This window comes from Cyprinus carpio, chromosome A23 (genome assembly GCF_018340385.1).
Source record: "Cyprinus carpio isolate SPL01 chromosome A23, ASM1834038v1, whole genome shotgun sequence".
Taxonomy (NCBI): domain Eukaryota; kingdom Metazoa; phylum Chordata; class Actinopteri; order Cypriniformes; family Cyprinidae; genus Cyprinus; species Cyprinus carpio.
Window position 1 is genome coordinate 25223610 of NC_056594.1, and position 19542 is coordinate 25243151.

Below are 19542 nucleotides of genomic sequence, written 5' to 3' on the forward strand. Positions count from 1 at the left end.
TTTTTTGTGGTTTGTTTTATTGCTAAACTTTAGGATGGAAGTCTTGCGTCCCTCGTTGGGAGGTTTGGAAGGGATGAGTGGGAACTGATCGCAGGCTTCCTACCTGTGAGTGATCTAATTTAAAATGTGAATTCATAAATATTGGCGTGTTTAAGTTGACATTTGTGGTTGTACATATTTGAGATCTTGAGTCTGGAGTTGTGTTTGCAGGCTCGCCCTGCACATGACTGTAGATACCGATTCACTGTTGTCTTAGACCCAGAGCTCATTAAGGGAACCTGGACCAAAGAAGAAGATGAAAGGGTGAGCATTGTTTGGTGTGTTTATTATACTTGAATGAAGAATCAGGACTGGATGTTGTATTTTTCAAAGATGCTGCACAGCAGAACTGTTTACTTTAAAATTTTAGCATACAATAAGTTTTTTTTTTGACTATTTTGATTTCTTGATTGGTTGTTGTTTTTTTTGGTGACTTTGTATGGTGACAAGAATTGGAGCACAATTGCAAAGCACCTAAAAGGCAGAAGGGGCAAACAGTGCCGTGAGCGATGGCACAATCACCTCGACCCTTCTGTGATTAAGACCCCTGGACAGAAGATCTCATGATCATAAAATGCCACTGTGTGCTGGGATCTCGCTGGCCACAGATTGCAAGGTTTCTCCCTGGAAGGTAATTTAGAACTTTAAATAGACTTGTTTGTATTGTTATAATATATCTTTACTGTTATCATCAGTGTTAAACAGTGTTATAGTGTCATTTATTTTAATTACTGTTATAATTAAGGCTTTGATCTCTCAGGTTAGTTTCTGAATGGTAAGTTTGGAAATTGCTAAAGCAATCAGCATTTGGTAATGTTTGGTAGGACTAATAATTCCATAAAGAACCACTGGTGATCAACCTTAAAGCGTAAAATGAACAAGGGCACCTACAAGATAGAGGAAGGTGATCTTGGACTCTGTCTGTCACAAAAAGAAACCTCTTCTTCCACAAGTCATGAAAAGGTATTTTGTGTCTTTAGTGTTGTGTAAATATTCTTTTTTTTTTTTTTTTTTTTTTTTTTTCAATAGATCTTGCTTGTAATTGGGATAAGTTAGAAATAAATGTGTTTGCCTACACTTGTCATTTTAATGTTTGATTTTAATCCACAGTCAAAGAGCACAGCAGAGCCATTGGCCAAGGTGAAGAGGACAACTTCAGAAAAAACCCTGAAAGACAACAGTTTACCCACTCTACCCATGTTCAGCTTCACCCTCCAGCTCCAGAAGTCCTTCTGCTGTGCCGCCGCAGCATAAAGCTTTTGTTGATGATGTTTTGCGAATGCTTGCCGAGGACATGCTGCCCCTGAACTTCACCGAAGGCTCTGGCTTTCGTAAGTTCATGTCCTCAGTTGGTCCTCAACACCCACAGCTCTCACAACGCACCATAGCATTAGAGCTCTATAATACTGTGGAGAAAACCATCAAGCCACAGCTGATCCAGCAGCTCAGGAGCTGTGTATCTTTGAGTGCAGGCCGTAATGTTGTTCACATCACCGCTGATATTTGGGCTAGGGAACATGCAGAACCACTTTTTGCCGCTCAGATGCACTTTCTTGATGACGACTGGAACATTCACAGACCGACTGTGGCTTTTCGCCAGTTGCAGTGTAAACAGTTTACGGCAAAGTTTGGAGGAGAGCTTGAATCAGTTCTTCTAAGCTATGGTATTTTCCCACATAAAATTGGTTACGGCAATATTCATGAGGCCAAGAATACTATTGAGGCCAAGAGCACTACACATGGTGTTTTGTGTGACTACAAAATCATGTATTCTGCACAAAAGAACGATCCAGACGAAGATGAGTTACTGCGTTTTCTTGATGACCATTTCGCCATAGATGAATACTCTATAGCTGAAGTTTGGTGCAGCAAACATCTGGATTATATTACAACACTACTGCATTGTGTAATGAAGGAGGCACTGAAGAAGTCCAGAGTTGTTGAGCGTATGCTTCTTGAGATACAAAGCGTGGTGTTTTTTTTTTTTTTCGCCACAGTGTCAACTGGCTTGAGGTTCTTGCACGGAAATGCAAGCACTCACTGTCTGTTTCTTGCAGCACAAGCAGCTACACCTGGAACTCTTGGAATACTTTCACCTTGTCCCTCGTCCCTCCATCTATCACTGGACTCGATAAAACACTTGAGACCAAGGCCACGAGTTTCAGCCTTTTCTTCTCAGCCCTGTGCGCTGGTCTCCGCTCTTTTGTCCAGCCTCTTATTTTGCAAAGAGATTTTATACTAGCTGCATCAGTATTTATCAGAGCCCTTGTCTGAAGGAGATGTTTCTGTCCAGGCCTTCTGGAAAGAAGCTACCCGCTTCCCTCACCTACAAAGCATTTGCAGCAAATTATTGGTTGTCCCAGCATCTTCAGGAGGATTTAAAAGTTGTTTTCTCTAGCGTCCTGTATCGTACGGGCCCAGAGAAGCAGACTGCCACTACACACGACCGAACGACTTCTGCTGTACTAACAGTATCGGAAAAAGATGGCAAAAATGCAATGGAATAAATACTGAGATTTTTACTTTTTTCAAAGGAAGTGGAAAATATATGCTGATATAAAGTGCATGTATTTTTTGTTTAGTTTGTTTAATAATAAATCTTAAAACATCAATAATCTTGAAACTGTCTTGATATTTTGAATTAATTGTCAAAGTGTTGCCTGTGGTTTCACAAATAGTAGTTTTCACATCATGCTGAATAAGAGATAATCTGCTTATATGACCTGCTAACCAGACTCAGATGTATGGAAAACCTTCAGCTCTGCCTCTTCGTCTTTGGTGGGAGACCCACATGTAAACTTCTGTGAAACTTATTTTTTATTATATTATATTATATTTTATTATATATATATTTATATATACATATATAATTTTTTATTTTTATTTTTTAAGATTATATATTTAATAATTTCAATTTAATGGAGGAGGACTGGGACCATAAAGCTCAAAAATGTCAATAAAAGCTATCCTCTGATTAGGAATCTGATTAAGGACGTTACAGCAGTACCAGATGAATCAGTGGCCATGGTACAGTTTGCTAGAGTCAGAGATTCAAGCTACTCAGAGCTAAGGTGCATTACTCACATTCACATTTTTGAGGTGTGACATTATAAATAAATACAAAAATAAATACATGGCAATAAAAACCACGAGTCCTTGCTCTATCCACAAATGATGTTTGTTCTGGAAGAAAAATCTTTTTGTATTTGGTACGTTTTTGTTGTACTGTACATGTTCTTGTACCAGTGCAAATAAAGGTTATTCATAGAAATCGTTGACATGTTTTGAACAAAAGTGAAAGGAGACAACCTAAAAAAAAACACATGCCAGTTTTTAATTGGAAAGGTATAAATTACAACAATAAACAAAAAATGGGGAAAAGTAGGCTATATTAAAATAGTTATACACATTATCAGGAAACTATTTTTGTTTAATTATTACAGATATCCAACAAATAAATTTATATATGAATAATTTTCTATTATATATTATTATATATGAAGGTTTTGAAACTTGTTTCCTAAAAACAGCATGAACACTCTTACTGGATGAAGCTCTGTGAAGACTCTAAGCGGGTGCAAGGTAATACTCCTTGGCTATTGAACAAAAAGAAGAAGAAGAAGCAACAACTCTTCCTGAAGTCCTTTAAGGAGGTGCATAGTTCAAAAAACATTAGTCCAAATAGTAAAAAGGAAAGAGAAAAGAAATTGAAATTAATTAATGCAGTATGGGAATGCAGTATTTTGCCAAAGGAATAGAAGCATGCAACGATTGTCCCAATATTAAAACCGGGGAAAAATGCAGATGATCCTAAGTTGTGTCGTCCAATTGCTCTTACAGCTATGTAAGATAATGGAAAGTATGGTTAGGGATAGATTAGTATATATGCTTGAGAAACAAGAATTCTTTGTTCTGTATCAAAGTGGTTTTAGAATGGGAAGATCTACTATGGACTCAATACTAGTGTTAGATTTAGATATTAGAAGAGCTATTGCAAATAAGGAAGTTGTCATAGGTGTGTTTTTAGACATTAAAAAGGCTTATGATACAGTATGGAAAGAGAGCCTATTGATAAAGTTGTATGATGCAGGGATCAGAGGTAGGATGCTAAATTAGATTAATAATTTTTTGAAGGAGTGTACCATTCAAGTGAAAGTAGATGGGTCTCTGTCCAGTAAGGAAAATGTGGAAAATGGAACCCCTCAGGGAAGTGTTATTTAATGTAATGACTTATGATATTTTTAGCAAGTTAAATAGAGGTTTCAGAATGGCATTATTTAGTGATGATGTGGATGTTTGGAAAAGAGGGCGGAACTTAAATTATATTTATAAACAATTACAACAAGAAATTAATAAAGTAGAGGCATGGGCAGAGGAATGGGGTTTTAGAATTTCAGTCTCAAAATCTAAATATCTTGTGTTTGGTTTAAAGAAAAAACTTTTAGATAAGAGTTTAAGTATTTATAATAGTCTTATAGAAAGAGTTAAATCATTTAAGTTTTTAGGAGTTTGGTTTGAGGAAAGAATGACTTGGAAAGAACACAAATAAAACAGTAAAAAAGTGTGAGAGGGTTATTAATACTTTAAGGTGTTTGGTTAGAATGGATGGGGTGCACATAAAGAGTGTTTAATGATGATTTATAGGGGAATTATTAGAGCTAATATTGATTACGGTTGCATGGTATATAGATTAGCATCAGAATCTGTTTTAAAGAAATTGGAAGTAGTTCAAGCCAAAGCATTGAGAATATGTGGAGGAGCAATGAGTACTACTCCACTTAATGCTTTGTTAACTGAAATGGAGGAGACCACACTAGAGCACCGAGAATTATTAGTAACACTTCACCGATTAATAAAATGAGGAACATAGTGGGGTTTCTTTGGGTGCCAGCTCACACAGGTGTTCAGGGAATTAAGAGGCAGATGAAATGGCAAGAAAGGCTGTAAATAGAAGTGAAGTAGAGTTGGAGGTTATGTACGATAGGGTTGAGTGTAAAAGTATTATCCAAATAAAATTATGGCAAAAAGAACGGAATGAAGGATATAAAGGCAGACATTACTATTCTGTTCAGCCAACAGTAGGGCATTCTGTGATTAGAAGGTTAGGAAGAAAAGATAGTGTCGTTTTAACTAGACTAAGGTTGGGCCCTTGTGCGCTGAACTTTGGGTAAGCAAGGACTGGAAAACATCCAGATGGCAGATGTAGATGTGGACCAGAAGAAACTGAGCATGTGATAATGGAGTGTTCGATTCATCACGCAGCAAGACCTCACATGTTTTTAAAGTTATTTGAATGTGGAGTCACAAATGTTTCTGTAAAATTTATCCTTAGCACAAAGGATTATGAGTCTACGAAAGTCGTTATCAATTTTTTGCACACGACTGGACTTTACGCAAGGATTTAAAGGTTAAGCGGAGTCTCCAGATGACCTGAGGAGGGCAGTAATACGCCAGTGATGCGTATAGCCTGCCGCAAATTTTATGAGAAGAAGAAGAATAAGAACTTTTTCAGAGCCCGTCTACGGAGAGCCTTCCCACTCTCTATTAAGTCCTATTGTACCGAATTTTGGTTGCAGTTCCACCAGAGTTCCACTGGGGGCGATCGCCATGAGTGCAAAATGAATGGGAGTCTATGGGGCTAGACAGCTAAATTTGTCCCTTTCATCCGATTGCCGTTGAGAAATCTCAGATCTGATTGTAGGTTTTGCAAGTTCAACATGGGGTATAGTTCGAAAGTTGAATGAACGAGTACTTATGTCCTTTCGATTTCTTACAGGTTGAGTTGTTGTTGCCCATAACACGCTAGCATTATGCTAATGAACGTATAACGTATGACGTCATTGACATTTTAAAATACTTTTTAAAGCAAATAAGTGACTCTAAAAAATCTAACACCCAGCAATGTGTAATTTCTTTGCATCTCCTTTCGAATACAACATTCAAATTACTAGACAAAAAATTATATCCTGAAAAAAAGTGGATTTTGAGGGGTATACCGCCATTGACCTCCATTCATTCTGCACTCGTCCTGTGAGCGTCCTCATATGGAATCAGAGTGGAACTGCAACCAGTTCAGAAGCCGGAAGTGTAGTGAGAGTGAAACTTTTCGCCATATTAGACAATCTCTGACTTTTTTTTTTTTTTTGTATCAGGAGAAGAACTCTTCCTGGAGAAATGTCCTTTCCGGTGACGTCAGAGCCGGTAAAGCATGGCTGCCGCCACGAGACTAGGACCAAAGTTGAGCCTGCTGGTTCATCTGCTTATTTTTAGCTGGTATGTTTTTACTATCTGGAGCAACTGTACTCTGCAAACCTCGGACAGACACCCTGGTGTGCGATCATACGGAGGACGCTGGAAATACCTGACGTTTATTAATCTGGTAGGAGCAGTTCTCACTCAATGTCACTCCTGTCAGTCAGGACTACGCGTGTCACCTGCCCGTGTTGTTTCTGTTGCAGGTGTCGCACGCGCTGTTTTTTGGGCTGTGTGTGCTGGCGGACGCGGTGCACAGCGCTGTATCTGTCAAACAGAGCCGCAGCGGGGCTCCTCTGCTCCTCACCAGAGCCAGAGACTTCTACTTCACTGCTCTGGCGTTTCCCGTCGGGACTGTGAGTAACTCCAACCTACAGACACGCGCGCGGAACTGTTGGCGAGGACAGTCATGGTTTTCTTGTATGAGCGCAGAAAATGTCAGAACTTACAATAGCCACTAAAATATTTACTTAGACTTAATACACACTTACAGGGCTCCAGAGTCATTCTTCCCACACTGGTCGCTTTATCTGTTGGTTACACTAGCACATGATTTGAGTATTTTTTTTTTATGGGTGCTACAGAATGGGATTAATCAATGCATGCTGATGAACTTTTATCATAGTTTGCAGTTATATGGAAACGAAAGTGGCTAACATTGAACCCGGTATAGTATTATTTGTGATTTGGTTTTGTGAAGGTGAGTTCCTCTTTTGCTCTGTTATAAGCCCAGCTCGCGATCTTGTCACGTTTTAAGAGAAAAGATAACTGTTTTGCTTCCTTTCATCTACTCACCTTTCACTTTTTAAGAATAAAACAAAAGATGGATTCATTGTTATTCTAAATTAAAAGGCACAACAACAATAAAACCGTAAGATACAATGACATTGTAACATAAACGAATGAGGCATGGCATACATCACATGCTGTATTATATACAGAGTAATAAATTACAGAACATTTAGCAAACACTGAGGAATCTAATAAAAAAAATCATGAAATAAAATAAAAGAGAGCCTCCAGTGTAACGTGAGGTAAACAGCAAAGATAACAAGCTTTTCAAAATGAAAACAAAAAGAAAAGTAAAACCAAACTTGCTGTCGGTGTTTTTTCCCCACAAGAACACCAACATGTTCACCTTCTCTGGTTTAAGAAGCGGTCTTTTACTTCACTACTTTACTTTTTAGCTTGAAGCCCATCCCTCGTTTCCTCAGTACTGCAGATGCATCTGTCTGGTGTTCGTCTGGAGCCCTGACTGAACTCTTCACTAACAGCCCGGCAGAGACTCTCTCTCACACTCTCACGCTCGTGATGTTTCAAACCTTTGTGATGGGTCTTCTGTAGAACACCACAAGAGCTTCTAAAGAACACTCGGTCTCTCTGTTAATACAGTTAAAGTCAATAAGAACTGGGGCTGTCCAGCTCCAATATGACAGCACAAAAGTCTGTTTACGTATCATCTGACGTGTGTGCTGTATTTCATATGTCTCATGAAGTCATACTGTAGCTGTATTAGCTAAAAGTTTAAGTTCTCTTTCACATTTTTATGTGTCTAGGTATATTTCTTTGAGTAAACTACAGGTTTTATTATTGGTTAATTGATTTAATTATGCTACATAATTCTTTTGACATATTGCTATTTTTTGAGCATGACTGTCCGAATGATGTCACAGTATTTTGGAAAGACTAAATATACTGTTAATATCACAATAGATTGCTAAAAATAATTATTATAGTATTTATGATAGTTGTGAAACTTTTTTTAGGCTTTATAGTATTTCCCATGTATTCTTAGATTTATTTGAGGTACAGTTTTTTGTAATTTTGAAAGTGGTTTTATAGTATGTGACTGACTGATAAATAACATGGACATTCATTCACTTTTCATCAGGTTTTTAGGTTCAGATTTATCTGAATGTATAAGTGGATGTGAATGTATAAAACTATTAATAGATTGATATCAGGCTCATTGATTAACTGATAACTTTGCCTGTTCAACAAAAGGTGTTTGTTTGATGCTAATGCATGTTGTCTTTTATTATTACTTTTTTTTTATGTGAATATATATATGTTTGTATGTGTGTGTGTGTGTGTGTGTGTGTGTGTGTGTGTGTGTGTGTAAAATAAGTGTCAGCTTCAATAATTTTGTGTATTATTTATATCGGACCATGGACAGCCTGCTCTCTTGATATTGGTATCATCAGTGGTTATTAAAAACCTTTATTGGTCGACTACTAATGTGAACTTTGAATTTCTTGATGTGATCTTCTTGCCTGCAGTTTGTGTTCGTTTCTTTCTGGACTCTCTACACTTATGACAGAGAGCTGGTGTACCCAAAAATGTTAGACGAGATCATTCCCATCTGGCTGAATCATGCAATGGTGAGTGCATTATTTAATAGTTAATGTACTGCTGTGTTGACGGAGCTCTGTGACCCGTGCGCAGCATTAATCCAGGTCTGGTGTAATGCAGGATGTGCAGTAGTTGAGGTTTTGTGTTTTCCCAGCACACAGTGATCATGCCGCTGCTGCTGCTGCAGATGTTCCTTCAGAATCACAGATATCCCAGTCGCACAAAAGGGATCTTCAGTCTGGCTTTATTTGCTGCCCTGTATCTGTCATGGTAAGCTTGTTCTGCTTGCATGGATCACACAGATCTACGCAAAGTTTAGTTTTTGTCTGTGTTACATGCGTCTGTCTCTCATTAGGGTGTTGTGGGTGCACCATGCGTCAGGGATCTGGGTGTATCCTATCATGGCTCACTTGAGTCCCGTGGGATTGTGTGTTTTCTTCGGAGGCGCGTCGCTCAGCATGGCTCCTCTTTACCTGTTAGGAGAGAAGCTCAGCCTCATGATGTGGAGCAGCACAGGTGAGAAACCTGACCAAATGGGCAGTAGATTGAACTATTTTTTTTAACTCTTTCCCTGCCAGCATTTTAAAAATAAATAAATTGCCAGCAATGTTCCCTCTAATTTGTTTTTCTTCCTGAGCAAACCTTTTCTCTATTGGGTGGACATTCTTTATACCAGACCTGTACAGCGCGCACACACACACACACACACACACACACACACACACACTTAAGTGTACAACCTTTTAACGTTAATGTGCTATTTATATTTAATTTGACCCTTGATGTAAATAATGCACATTTTAGGATACCTGAGATTTTTTTACAGTGCTGTATTACCAAAAAATTCTATAAAAAATCATTTTTGTAAAAATTAGATTGAAAACAGTTAAATTCTTTTTAATAATAGAATATCATATTATGTATTTTAATATAATATAACATGAAAAATGAAGCTGATATTGCTCATGAATACCCTTTTTGAGGTCAATTGTTTATTAGATTTATAATATAATATAAAAACAAATTGAAGCATTTAAACTGAGATCTGTAAGCTAAATATTTTCAAAGAACGTGAACGTGAATTCTTATATAGTTATCTGAGTAGAGTTTAGAGTAGTAGAGTTTGTACACTACTTCAGCTGCTCTTCTTTCAAACATGATGACGTTTTCTTTCACATGTCATCACATTTGTGTTGGCTCTCATGTTGAGTTGATTCATCCTCAACTGTTAAATTATTTTATTTTTACAGCGACTCATTTGGCGCTTACAGACTGTACAAAAACATGGACGTAGTGTCCGTGACGTCACGCGTAGGTTTTTGAAGCCCAAAGTGGGCGGAGCTGGCTGTCACCATCTTGGCTGCGCATCACTCCAGGATAATCGAAAATGGGCAAAGAGGCGGGACGTGGGTGGAGCTGTTGCTGAATCCTAGCTCAACTGTGGTGACACCAGCAACAATCCACCTGTCACTCAAGTGGCCACGCCCTTAATTATGCAGAACTTTAAGACTTAATATAATTTAAACAGATGAGTTATAAAAACATTCACCCCCCTCACAGTTGTCATGAAGGGTAAAAATAGCTATATAGACCAAAACAACTTTTTTTCCATTAACAAAAAAACAACAACATTTTGCACAAAAATGTACGCAAATTTCGAATGCCTCTAAATTATCGAAATGATCAGAACACAATCTTCTACATGCCTTCTGTCATCTGACTGATTGTGTACCTTTGTAGCAACTAAAAGCTCTTTTAGTGTAATTGTACAAACATCCAGCTTCAGCTCGTGCTTCATGTGTCTATTTACTGTGATATCTTTACTTATTTTTATAAAGTAAACAAAAGTATACCTTAGATTGTTAGTAATGTTTCAAGATGAACACTTACTGGACTGAAGCAACTTTTTACTCCGTTTGGGCCTCTGAATAAAAATTGTGTTTTTCTTTCATCCTTGAGTATGAGCTTCATATTCACCTGTATCATAATATATAGCTATACAAGCTGATGTAGCAAATATAACACTCAACAAAAAATACACATGCAGACTTTTTTAAATTTCTTTTTCTTTTTCTGTCTATATGAACTTCGTTTCCTGTCCATTTCAAATCACAAAGTTCAACCTCAGAGTGTGGGAGGTTGTCTCTTAATATTATGATCCATACTGACTGTGATTTTTCTCTATAAGGGAATCAGAAGAAGAAAAAGAAGTAGATGTCTACTGGAATCCACATTAACCGTGTGGAGCTCAAACCAGCCAAACAACACTTTACAGAGCACAAAGCAACAGCTTCAGTAGCAGTACTTGTATTTTATACAAGAGGGGCGTGATTCGCCCCAGCATGCATACAGTACACATGAAATGTGTTTACGCTAATCGTGCTGATATTTTATTCTGTTATTTGTTTTCTCTTTTGACCTATTTTTGTGATTCTAAGTAAAATGCTGTATTTTTAAAATAATTTTCATTATTTTAGAATTGTGTAATTCCAGACACTAATTTTTCCAGAATGCTGCTGTTCATTAATTAAGGGACCGTTAGTACTGAGCACTTTCCCCTTCTCAGATTCATGATCTTTATTTTAAAACAAGTCTGAGCTGGTGAGCAGTTTCCAATGGCAGTTAGTGTCACGCTGTGTAAATGTGTCACAAGATGTGTCCGAGGGCTTTCTGAATGACACACTTCAACCTGTGTGAACTCTGGTAATCTCACCAGTGAAGCCCTTAATGTGATTTTCCGGCTTTGCCCAGAGTTTGATGATGGACTTTATTGGAAACAAGTAAACCCAAGTAATCTGTGACCTTGCTGTAACGCACGTTTAATTCACATCCAGAGAGATGGCTCTGCATGCATTCTTTCACTGACCCTTTCAATGACAGGTTTCATCAAATAAGACTATATTTCATGAAATCTGAAATTTTTTAATAATTATATTGTCAGCTTGTTGACAGTATTAAGCAGAATAGAGTGCTTCATTGCCATTATGGTGTGTTTCCTCTTCATTTTAATATGTGTGTAAAACAAATGTACGAACAGTGGATGAATCTGTTCGCTGGTGATTACAGGGTGACTGTAGATGATTCCTGCACTCATACAGTAGATTATGGCACTTGTATATGGAAAATATGTGATGCACTGACATTTAAACTGTCATCAGTGACACTTAAGAGGGCCAAACATGGTTTCTGTTATTACAGTTATGTAATTATTACTAATGTCATCTATGTCCTTTATTCATAAACAATAAAATCTCTGTTCTTTAATTCATTTAAGGTGGCTTACTGTCTTTTGTCTTTAGATATGTATTGTCATCTAAATGAGTCTGACTCTGATGCTGATGGAGAAATGGAGGAGCAGTGCGTCAGCTGTTTGTTAACTTCCTACTTAGGAGACTCTCCTTTAATCAGATTGGATGTAAGTCCATCAGTTTGCAAAGCTTTGAGAACTTCACCTCACTGTCATTTTCAGTTACTGGCTTTAGTAGGCGCTGCACTGGCCTTTTTGATGGGTTGAATTAACAGCCATGAACGTATGGACTGAAGCAATAAACTAGAGCTGAAAGGACTAGAATGCAGCCAGAGCTCCTGTGGCTGACGATGCTGTCCGTCTCTGAGGTCAGCGGTCAGAGAAATAGGCTATTTCAGGAGTAAGTGGATTAGATGGTAAATCTTGAGGGAGTCTGAAATAGCTGCTTTACTCTTTGGCTTGATGTGAGCACAGAACAGCAGTATTAACTCTACCTTCAGTCAGACACTCGCCGTTTGAAAATGACCAGGATGTACAGCCGATCTGGATGGGTCCATGAGCTTTGCACAGTGAGGAAGATTGTGCATCTTAAAGGAAGACAAAATAAATGATATATTGACACAATTGATCAAATCAGCTGAGGATTCAATGGATCGAAGAGAAAGTACAGTTGATTTTCTCTAGCTGTGTTTGGGTGAGTAATAATCAACTCTCTAGAATCAATGGTGAGTAAAGAAATTAACACGATGGTTGCAAAAGACTTTTTAATGGATGTCTGAGACAATGTCTTTGAAGAGTAAATTCAATATGTACAAGTGAAATAATGGTGAATTAATGAAAAATGCAAACATCTTTTGTATGAAGACGAGTTATATCCTTGATTTGAGAAGCTTTGAATAGCTGGAGCTCCATGGGTGTCAAAACCAAACTCTTTTGCATAAAGAATGAAACCTGACATTTTGTGCATTTTGACATTGTGACAATTAAGCACACTACCATCCAATATTGCAGTTACTGTATCGCATCTGGATGTTTAACTTTTGAGGGGGAAATTAAAGGTAATATTGATGAACTGTTTATATACTGTTTTTGCATTAATAAGAACTAGGGAGAAACTGTACTTGTACTCATCAAAAAATTAAGCAGCACAACTGTTTTCAACATTGATTATAATAAGAAATGTTTCTTAAGCATCACTGAAGAATGGAGTAACGATGCAGAAAATTCAGTTTGTTTTTTTTTTTTTTTACTGTATTTCCAATCAAATAAATGCAGCTGTCATTGGTGAGCATTAGTGACATCTTAAATATATATATATATATATATATATATATATATTTTTAAATAATGATATTAATCTTACTGACAACTTTGCTTTTCCCCTTTGACATCTGTAGTGCTAACTAATTTATCATGTGCCCAAACAGATATTACCATGGAGGAAGGAGTATCATGGACTTTGGTAAGGAATGGCAAAAACAAATGAATAAATTGATGTAATAGTCAAATAATAACAATCAGAATGATGTTTTGTCCTTTTGCCATTTTTAAAGACATTTTGAGTTCCTAATGTACTCCGTAAAGCAACACGGATTTCCATGTATACTTGAGATCTATATTGCAGAACTGAGCCAGTCTCATTAATTGGCGAAAGGTTTTGCTCACCTGAGCAGATTCTTAAAGGAATTCATTAAAGACAGTCTTCTGTAAGAGCCAGTGATCACTCTGCTGATTTTCTAAATAGATGATATCTGTTTGTTTTTTAAAGTGACGGGTTCCAGGGTCCCCAGAGCAAAATACACAATGGTTCAAGAGGCGGTGTGTTATATGATCCCCTACCGTATGCAGTGCTCCATGGGATGTGGTGGGCAGAACTGCAAGTACGAGGATCCTTCACACTGGAGTGAAGACGACCAGGCCATCAGAGGAATCTACTCGTCTTGGTACACTGCGTGCACTCAACACCTGTTTACTTAAACATGGCCTTTACCAAATAAGGTTAAGCCTTTGGCAGTCTTATGAACCGAAGCTTCTCTGTATTTAGTGTTCTCCCAGCACATCAACATGTCATGTTCATTGTTCTTTTATCAGAGTTACAAAAATAAAGAGTTTCTTTCCCTAAAATGTTTCCTCTTTAGAAAGTCAACCGATCATCAAAGGCTTGCTTTTATTTGATTTTACATACCAAAAAAAATAAAAAACAATCAATAAATCCACAGCATGTATGAATGGATTATTCCAACTCATGGTTCCTTCCTCATGGTTTCTTTTTAGGATCACTGATAATCTGCTGGCTATGGCCCGCCCTTCCACCAAAATCATTGAAAAATTTGACGTAATAGACCAGTTTTTGAGGTAAAACTGATGACAGAGCAGAAATGTGCCTTTAGAAAACTGGTTCTGCAGTATGTGTTTGGTACACTCTTATGATTAGCTGTTTTGTCGTGTTAAGTGTGGTTTGAGGACCATTATTAACCTCCAGTGCCCTGGCGAACATGCCAGCTGTGGAAACCCGCTGGATCCCCAGAGTGGCTTTACTTACCGACCGGAGACATTCATGGAGGCTGGCAGTGAGTGACTTTTTTGTACATTGCTTCTGCCAAACTTTTAGATTTCAATGCATTTTTCTGTGTGATGTGACATTAAGAAGCTAAAGACGTAAAGAATCTTCTTAACACATTAAGTAAAAACACAGCTGTGGTTGTTCTTATATTTTCAGGTTGTAAAGGTACTCTTGTTACTTTATTTTAGTATATTTCTACAACTTTAGATGGAATGACTATGGTGTGGCGTCTCTCACATCCATCTTGGATATGGTGAAAGTCATGTCTTTTGCCATCCAAGAAGGCAAAATGGCTGTTCACTGCCACGCAGGGCTTGGCAGAACAGGTACAGTTCTGTGTTGTTGATTTAAAATACAGTATATTTATAATTGAATGAAAATACATCTTTTTTGGGTGATGTGGCTTATAGGTTGCTGGTTCGATTCCCCTCACAAGTAGCCATGAGCTATTATTATTGTGTCTTTGAGCAGCACACTTAACCCCAGGTTACTCCAGAGGGATTGTGTCAGTAATAATGCTGCCGTAAGTTACTTTAGTTAAAAGCATCTGCATAAGCACTACTCATGCAGTGAGCACAAGGTACTAAAAATGTTTTTTTTTTTTTTTTTTTGTAAAGATAGCTATAGCCTTATGGACAGCACTCCAGGTGACACAAGGCTCATGGTCCTTTCCATTTACACAGACTCATTTAGCCGAAGCTTTTACATTAAAGCATTATACAGTTTTTCAATTCATACATTCCTTGGGAATCAGACCCATGACTATGGGTTAGTGTCGAGGGCTGGATAAAAGCACGTGCCCAGGCCACTAGAGCAGTGGGGGGCCCAGCAGAATTACCACCGCCCCAGTCAGTCCGTGCCCAGGGCACTGCCGCATCATAATCCAGCCTTGCTAATGCCATACTCTATTGTTCAGGCTACAGGACAGCTTTCCTGATCCCTGTCTCTCCCTGACTGTCCTCTCAAATACAGATAAAAAAGCCCTAATAAATAATCCTGTAGTAAAATGGCTGCAACCTAACTGCAACATTACAAGATGTACGCTTGTTGGATACTAACTCTTTTTACGTGTTGTTGTCATAGGTGTGTTGCTGGCCTGTTTCTTCTTGTTCACCACACAGATGACAGCAGACCAAGCCATTCTGTTAGTTCGAAGCAAACGACCAAACTCGATCCAGACTAGAGGACAGCTCCAGTGCGTCAGGCAGTTTGCTCAGTTCCTGGTTCCGCTAAGGAACGTGTTTGCTAACGCTGAGCCTAGAGCGCCACCTGTTACTCTTTCACAATACTTGGTATGCCAGAAACATATACTGCACGGATACGAGGCTCGGAAGTTGAGATACGTGCCAAAGCTCGTCACTCTCATCTGCAGACTCTTACTGGACATCGCAGAGAATCGCCAGGTTATCGAGGAGGACATTGTCGAGGTTCCTGACGTCACACCTGTGGCAGAGAAAACTTTTAATGAGAATTCAGTGTACCAGTTAAACAGAGAGATTTTGGGAAATGGGATGGCTATGATCAGTCCCCGTCTTCCAGGTCTACCCAGAGCCAATAGAGGCAACACTCAACCTCTTTACTATGTCCGTAAGAGCCTCAGCTACAGTGAGTCTGACCTCCAGAGGTTAGCAGCGTCTTTAAACCTCTTGGATAACCCTCTTGGGGTTTTAGCCAGCATCCACTCAACTACCATCAATGATCAGCTGGGAGCTTTCAACTGTGTTTCCCAGAACTACGTCACTCCTTCTCTGGGGGCTTGTAAGGACAATCCCATCTACAGCTCAACCAGCAATTTATGGGAGCTGAAAACACTTATGGACCAGACAGAAGGATCTCCACTGCTCAAAACCAGGAGGCAGTCGGTCCTGCAGCGAAGCCAATCTTTAGGCATTTCAGATGAGAAAAGCACCACAAGCATCACCCGAATACTGTCCTACTGGAGGAAAGACTGCAAGCAAAGTTCTGACCCTGACGAGGCTCAACTCAATGAAAAGGAGCATTCGGAGGTGCCCTTCATCACTGTCCAGTCCGAGCTGTCTCTGGAGTCACGTCGCCTCCTGGTGGCTCAGTCCCTTGCGGTAGACCTCGAGAAGGATGGAGAGAAGGAGCAAATTCAGAAGGTGTCTACTTGGCAGGTAGATGCATGTACTGATTTACTAAGACAGCTGTGCAGAACTGCAGAGTTTAGTTCCAACACATACTGTATACCATGTAGTTTTCAAATAAGCCTGAAGGACTTGATTAGCAGGATCAGGGCTGTGGAGTTCTGCACCCCTTTACTAAGAGTATTAAAGCTAAGGACAGGGATCGGCAACTCCTGTCCTGGATAGCCACAGTTTTGCAGGGTTTACTTCAATCCCTAATCAAACAGACCTGAAGAAATCCAACCAAACTGTTAAGGAGTGCTTAAAAATAATAGGACCGAAGCTGCCCATCCCTGGTGTAGGATTTGTTTGAGGAGCAGAGGTGTTTTTAGGGGTCTTTTTCAGAACTTGCACACCTCCAGGCAAGAGAGTCCATCTTTAGCAGGATGAGTTCTGTGGCTGCATAGTTTTTTGGATACCTGCTCCCAGTGATCTACTTTATATACTTTACATCTATCAGATTTGAAGAGTTGATCTTGTGGTCTTTTTGACCTGAATCAAGGTTTTGATGTATGGTCTCAGACAAGACTGCAGACTATTTCCATTGCACTTCAGGACACGATTACAAGTTGCCACTGTATCTTCACTGTTTTAGAGAGTTTGCATGGCTGAAAGACTTTTTATTTGTTCTTAGTTCATTGTTTTAAATATAGTTTAAATGAGTTTCAAAGAAAAGTTGGAAAGAACATGTTTATTTAATCTGACCAATCAGCAACTGAAGAGGCATATGTAAGGCGCTGCTTATCTCTGTTCTATATGACAGTTCTTCCGGTATCCCTACGCTATGTCATCTTCACCTCCTACCCCGGTAAAACCAGTCCAGTCAGTCCTAGGGGGTACTTCAGGCTCGGCCCGACTTCAACAGCAAGCCAAAATTCTTCATTAAAGATTACATAAACATGTGAACTTGTGAAATGTCACTATTAAATCAGCATATTCTCTGTTTCAGTGCATTAAAATTCCTAGCATGGTTGTTGAACCAACAGGTCAGGGGTTTATGTGGTCTTCTGTTGACAACACTGCATCCAAGTACTTACAATGAGTTTTAGCATGTATAGTCTTATTCTGCCTTCCTCCAATTCATCCTCATAGTGTCACTGAAGACAGGCAGCTCTGCATGATGGACCTAATTGACCTATCGGTAAGCCCTGCCCCCCTTAGTTACTGTTGCTCACTCGGACAAACAAAAGAGTTGCTAACTGTCTTACAATGACAGCTGTCAGTGTGAAAACCTTGTCCCAAGATGTTTTTGATGCATTTTGGACACAGAAGGACCATTCAAGTGGGACTTAAATATGACATGGAGGGATATATAACAGATTTTAAAATAAATATGGTGGGTAACAAGATTAATTTGGAAGTGAGGGTTTACAGATCACAATGCAAGCTGGAGAAGCCTCATGTTACGGTGGTCACGATCACAGATGACAGCATCCAGGATTCACGTACCACAGATGACATTAATGTTCTGCTTGAGCAGATGAAAATTGTAGCTTAATGAGAGTGACAACCAGAAAATTAAAGTTTTTATCTTCATTGGGATTGGGGGTGAATGCTTAGGGACATTTAGTTCTGTTTTGTTTGGGTTTAGGAAATAGAATAAAATAAATTCCATTGTCCATCCTCTCAGGATACCTGGAATCACTGTTCCAATCAGGCACATCGTTTTGCCATTTTTGTAGCATAAACACCATCAAACTGAACTCCAGATCTTCCAGTGTTTCTCCATGGTGCTGAAACCTACAGATGTCTGAGTTCCGCTCCCCGTGCAGCTGATACTCGACTGCCATTGGCTCTTCTGCGTTCGATGGGAGGGGCTTACCGATGGGTCAATTGTTGTCCTTTCTGGCTAGCAATCTGGCTATCTCTTCACATCATATAGAAAATATGGCCTAAACTTTCTGAATGTAAGATTTGTAAATTTGTTCATTTTTCTCCGCAGGCAGATCTTAATCGTCAAGGTGCGTGGGAGCGACTGTGTTTGGAAAAAGACCCATTTATTCTGTCTGGAATCATGTGGTCCTGGCTGGAGCAGCTCAAAGAGCCAATCATCTCAGCTCATGATGTTCACACACTAACAGAGAACAGCCAGGACACCAAAACTGTGCTCAATTGCCTAGATAGGGTAAGATTGAAATATCAGATCTGTTCTTTTAAACTTTATTAACTTTAGATTAGTATGGTTCAACATGACTAACAAGACACATTTCATGCGTACATTTTAATTTTGTTCCATGATGTGAATCCATTCTTATTACCATCTTCAGGCTTCAAGAGAAACAGTGATGTGTATTCTGGACTGCTTTGCTCATGTATTAACAATACCCGAGGAAGTTGAGAGCACTTTCCTGGAGCGAGCAACCAAAGCTTTCACAAAGGTACTGTGTCATTCTGAGATGTTCTGAAATGGTCACATGCATACTTTTATTTACTTTGGTGCTCTCTTTAGATGAAAAACAGAGATGGTGGGAAGAGTGTCCACAAAATCATGAACGGGATCTTGAAGATTGTTCTGCATCATTTGAGGTCGGCTGCCATGAACGAGTTTGAGGTCTAACACATGTGACAGTAACTAGCTGAACATCTTTATTACAAAGAGAATTTTTCATCTTTGTCCAACATCAAAGACAAGCTCTACACATCTGCTGCTGCAGTTTCTTTGGTTGTTTCTCAGGTCTCGGTTCTGATGAGGAATCCAGCATGTAATATAGCCCACAGATAGACTAATTATAATCGTCCCATTTGTAGAAGTTGGAAAATGCATTTTACATGGTAAATTATTTGATGTAAAAAAAAAAAATACCATACACTGTATATTATGTGCCATAGTGCTAATACTTGAAAAGCATCGCAACTGAAACCTCTCATTTTTGTACCATGTTTGTACAGTTATTTGTCATAAAATAATTTGATTGCACACAACAAAAACTTTGCTTTATCGCAAA

The 19542-nt window shown here is 38.8% G+C and overlaps 2 protein-coding genes and 1 pseudogene across 3 annotated transcripts; all 3 read left to right on the forward strand.

The window, feature by feature from the left end:
• Positions 1-1113: 1113 nt before the first annotated feature.
• On the forward strand, positions 1114-2651 carry LOC109090971 (annotated as a pseudogene).
• Positions 2652-6199: 3548 nt separating this feature from the next.
• Positions 6200-11911, forward strand: adtrp1 (androgen dependent TFPI regulating protein 1). Its single transcript, XM_019104775.2, has 6 exons — positions 6200-6418; positions 6498-6647; positions 8571-8672; positions 8798-8913; positions 8999-9159; positions 10832-11911. Exons 1-6 carry the CDS (start codon positions 6248-6250, stop codon positions 10855-10857), a joined length of 726 nt encoding a protein of 241 aa, XP_018960320.1. The 5' UTR covers positions 6200-6247; the 3' UTR covers positions 10858-11911.
• A 133-nt stretch (positions 11912-12044) lies between these two features.
• LOC109083063 (protein tyrosine phosphatase domain-containing protein 1-like) lies at positions 12045-19447 on the forward strand. Of its 2 annotated transcripts, none has more exons than XM_042713726.1 (10): positions 12045-12584; positions 13318-13352; positions 13659-13833; positions 14165-14245; positions 14343-14460; positions 14642-14779; positions 15537-16588; positions 18540-18722; positions 18865-18975; positions 19047-19447. In XM_042713726.1, the coding sequence occupies exons 5-10, from the start codon at positions 14448-14450 to the stop codon at positions 19152-19154; spliced, it is 1605 nt and encodes a 534-aa protein (XP_042569660.1). In that variant the 5' UTR covers positions 12045-12584; positions 13318-13352; positions 13659-13833; positions 14165-14245; positions 14343-14447; the 3' UTR covers positions 19155-19447. The 2 variants fall into 2 exon arrangements, with proteins under 2 accessions (XP_042569660.1, XP_042569661.1); XM_042713727.1 differs by having other exon boundaries at positions 14661-14779.
• The last annotated feature ends 95 nt before the right edge of the window (positions 19448-19542 follow it).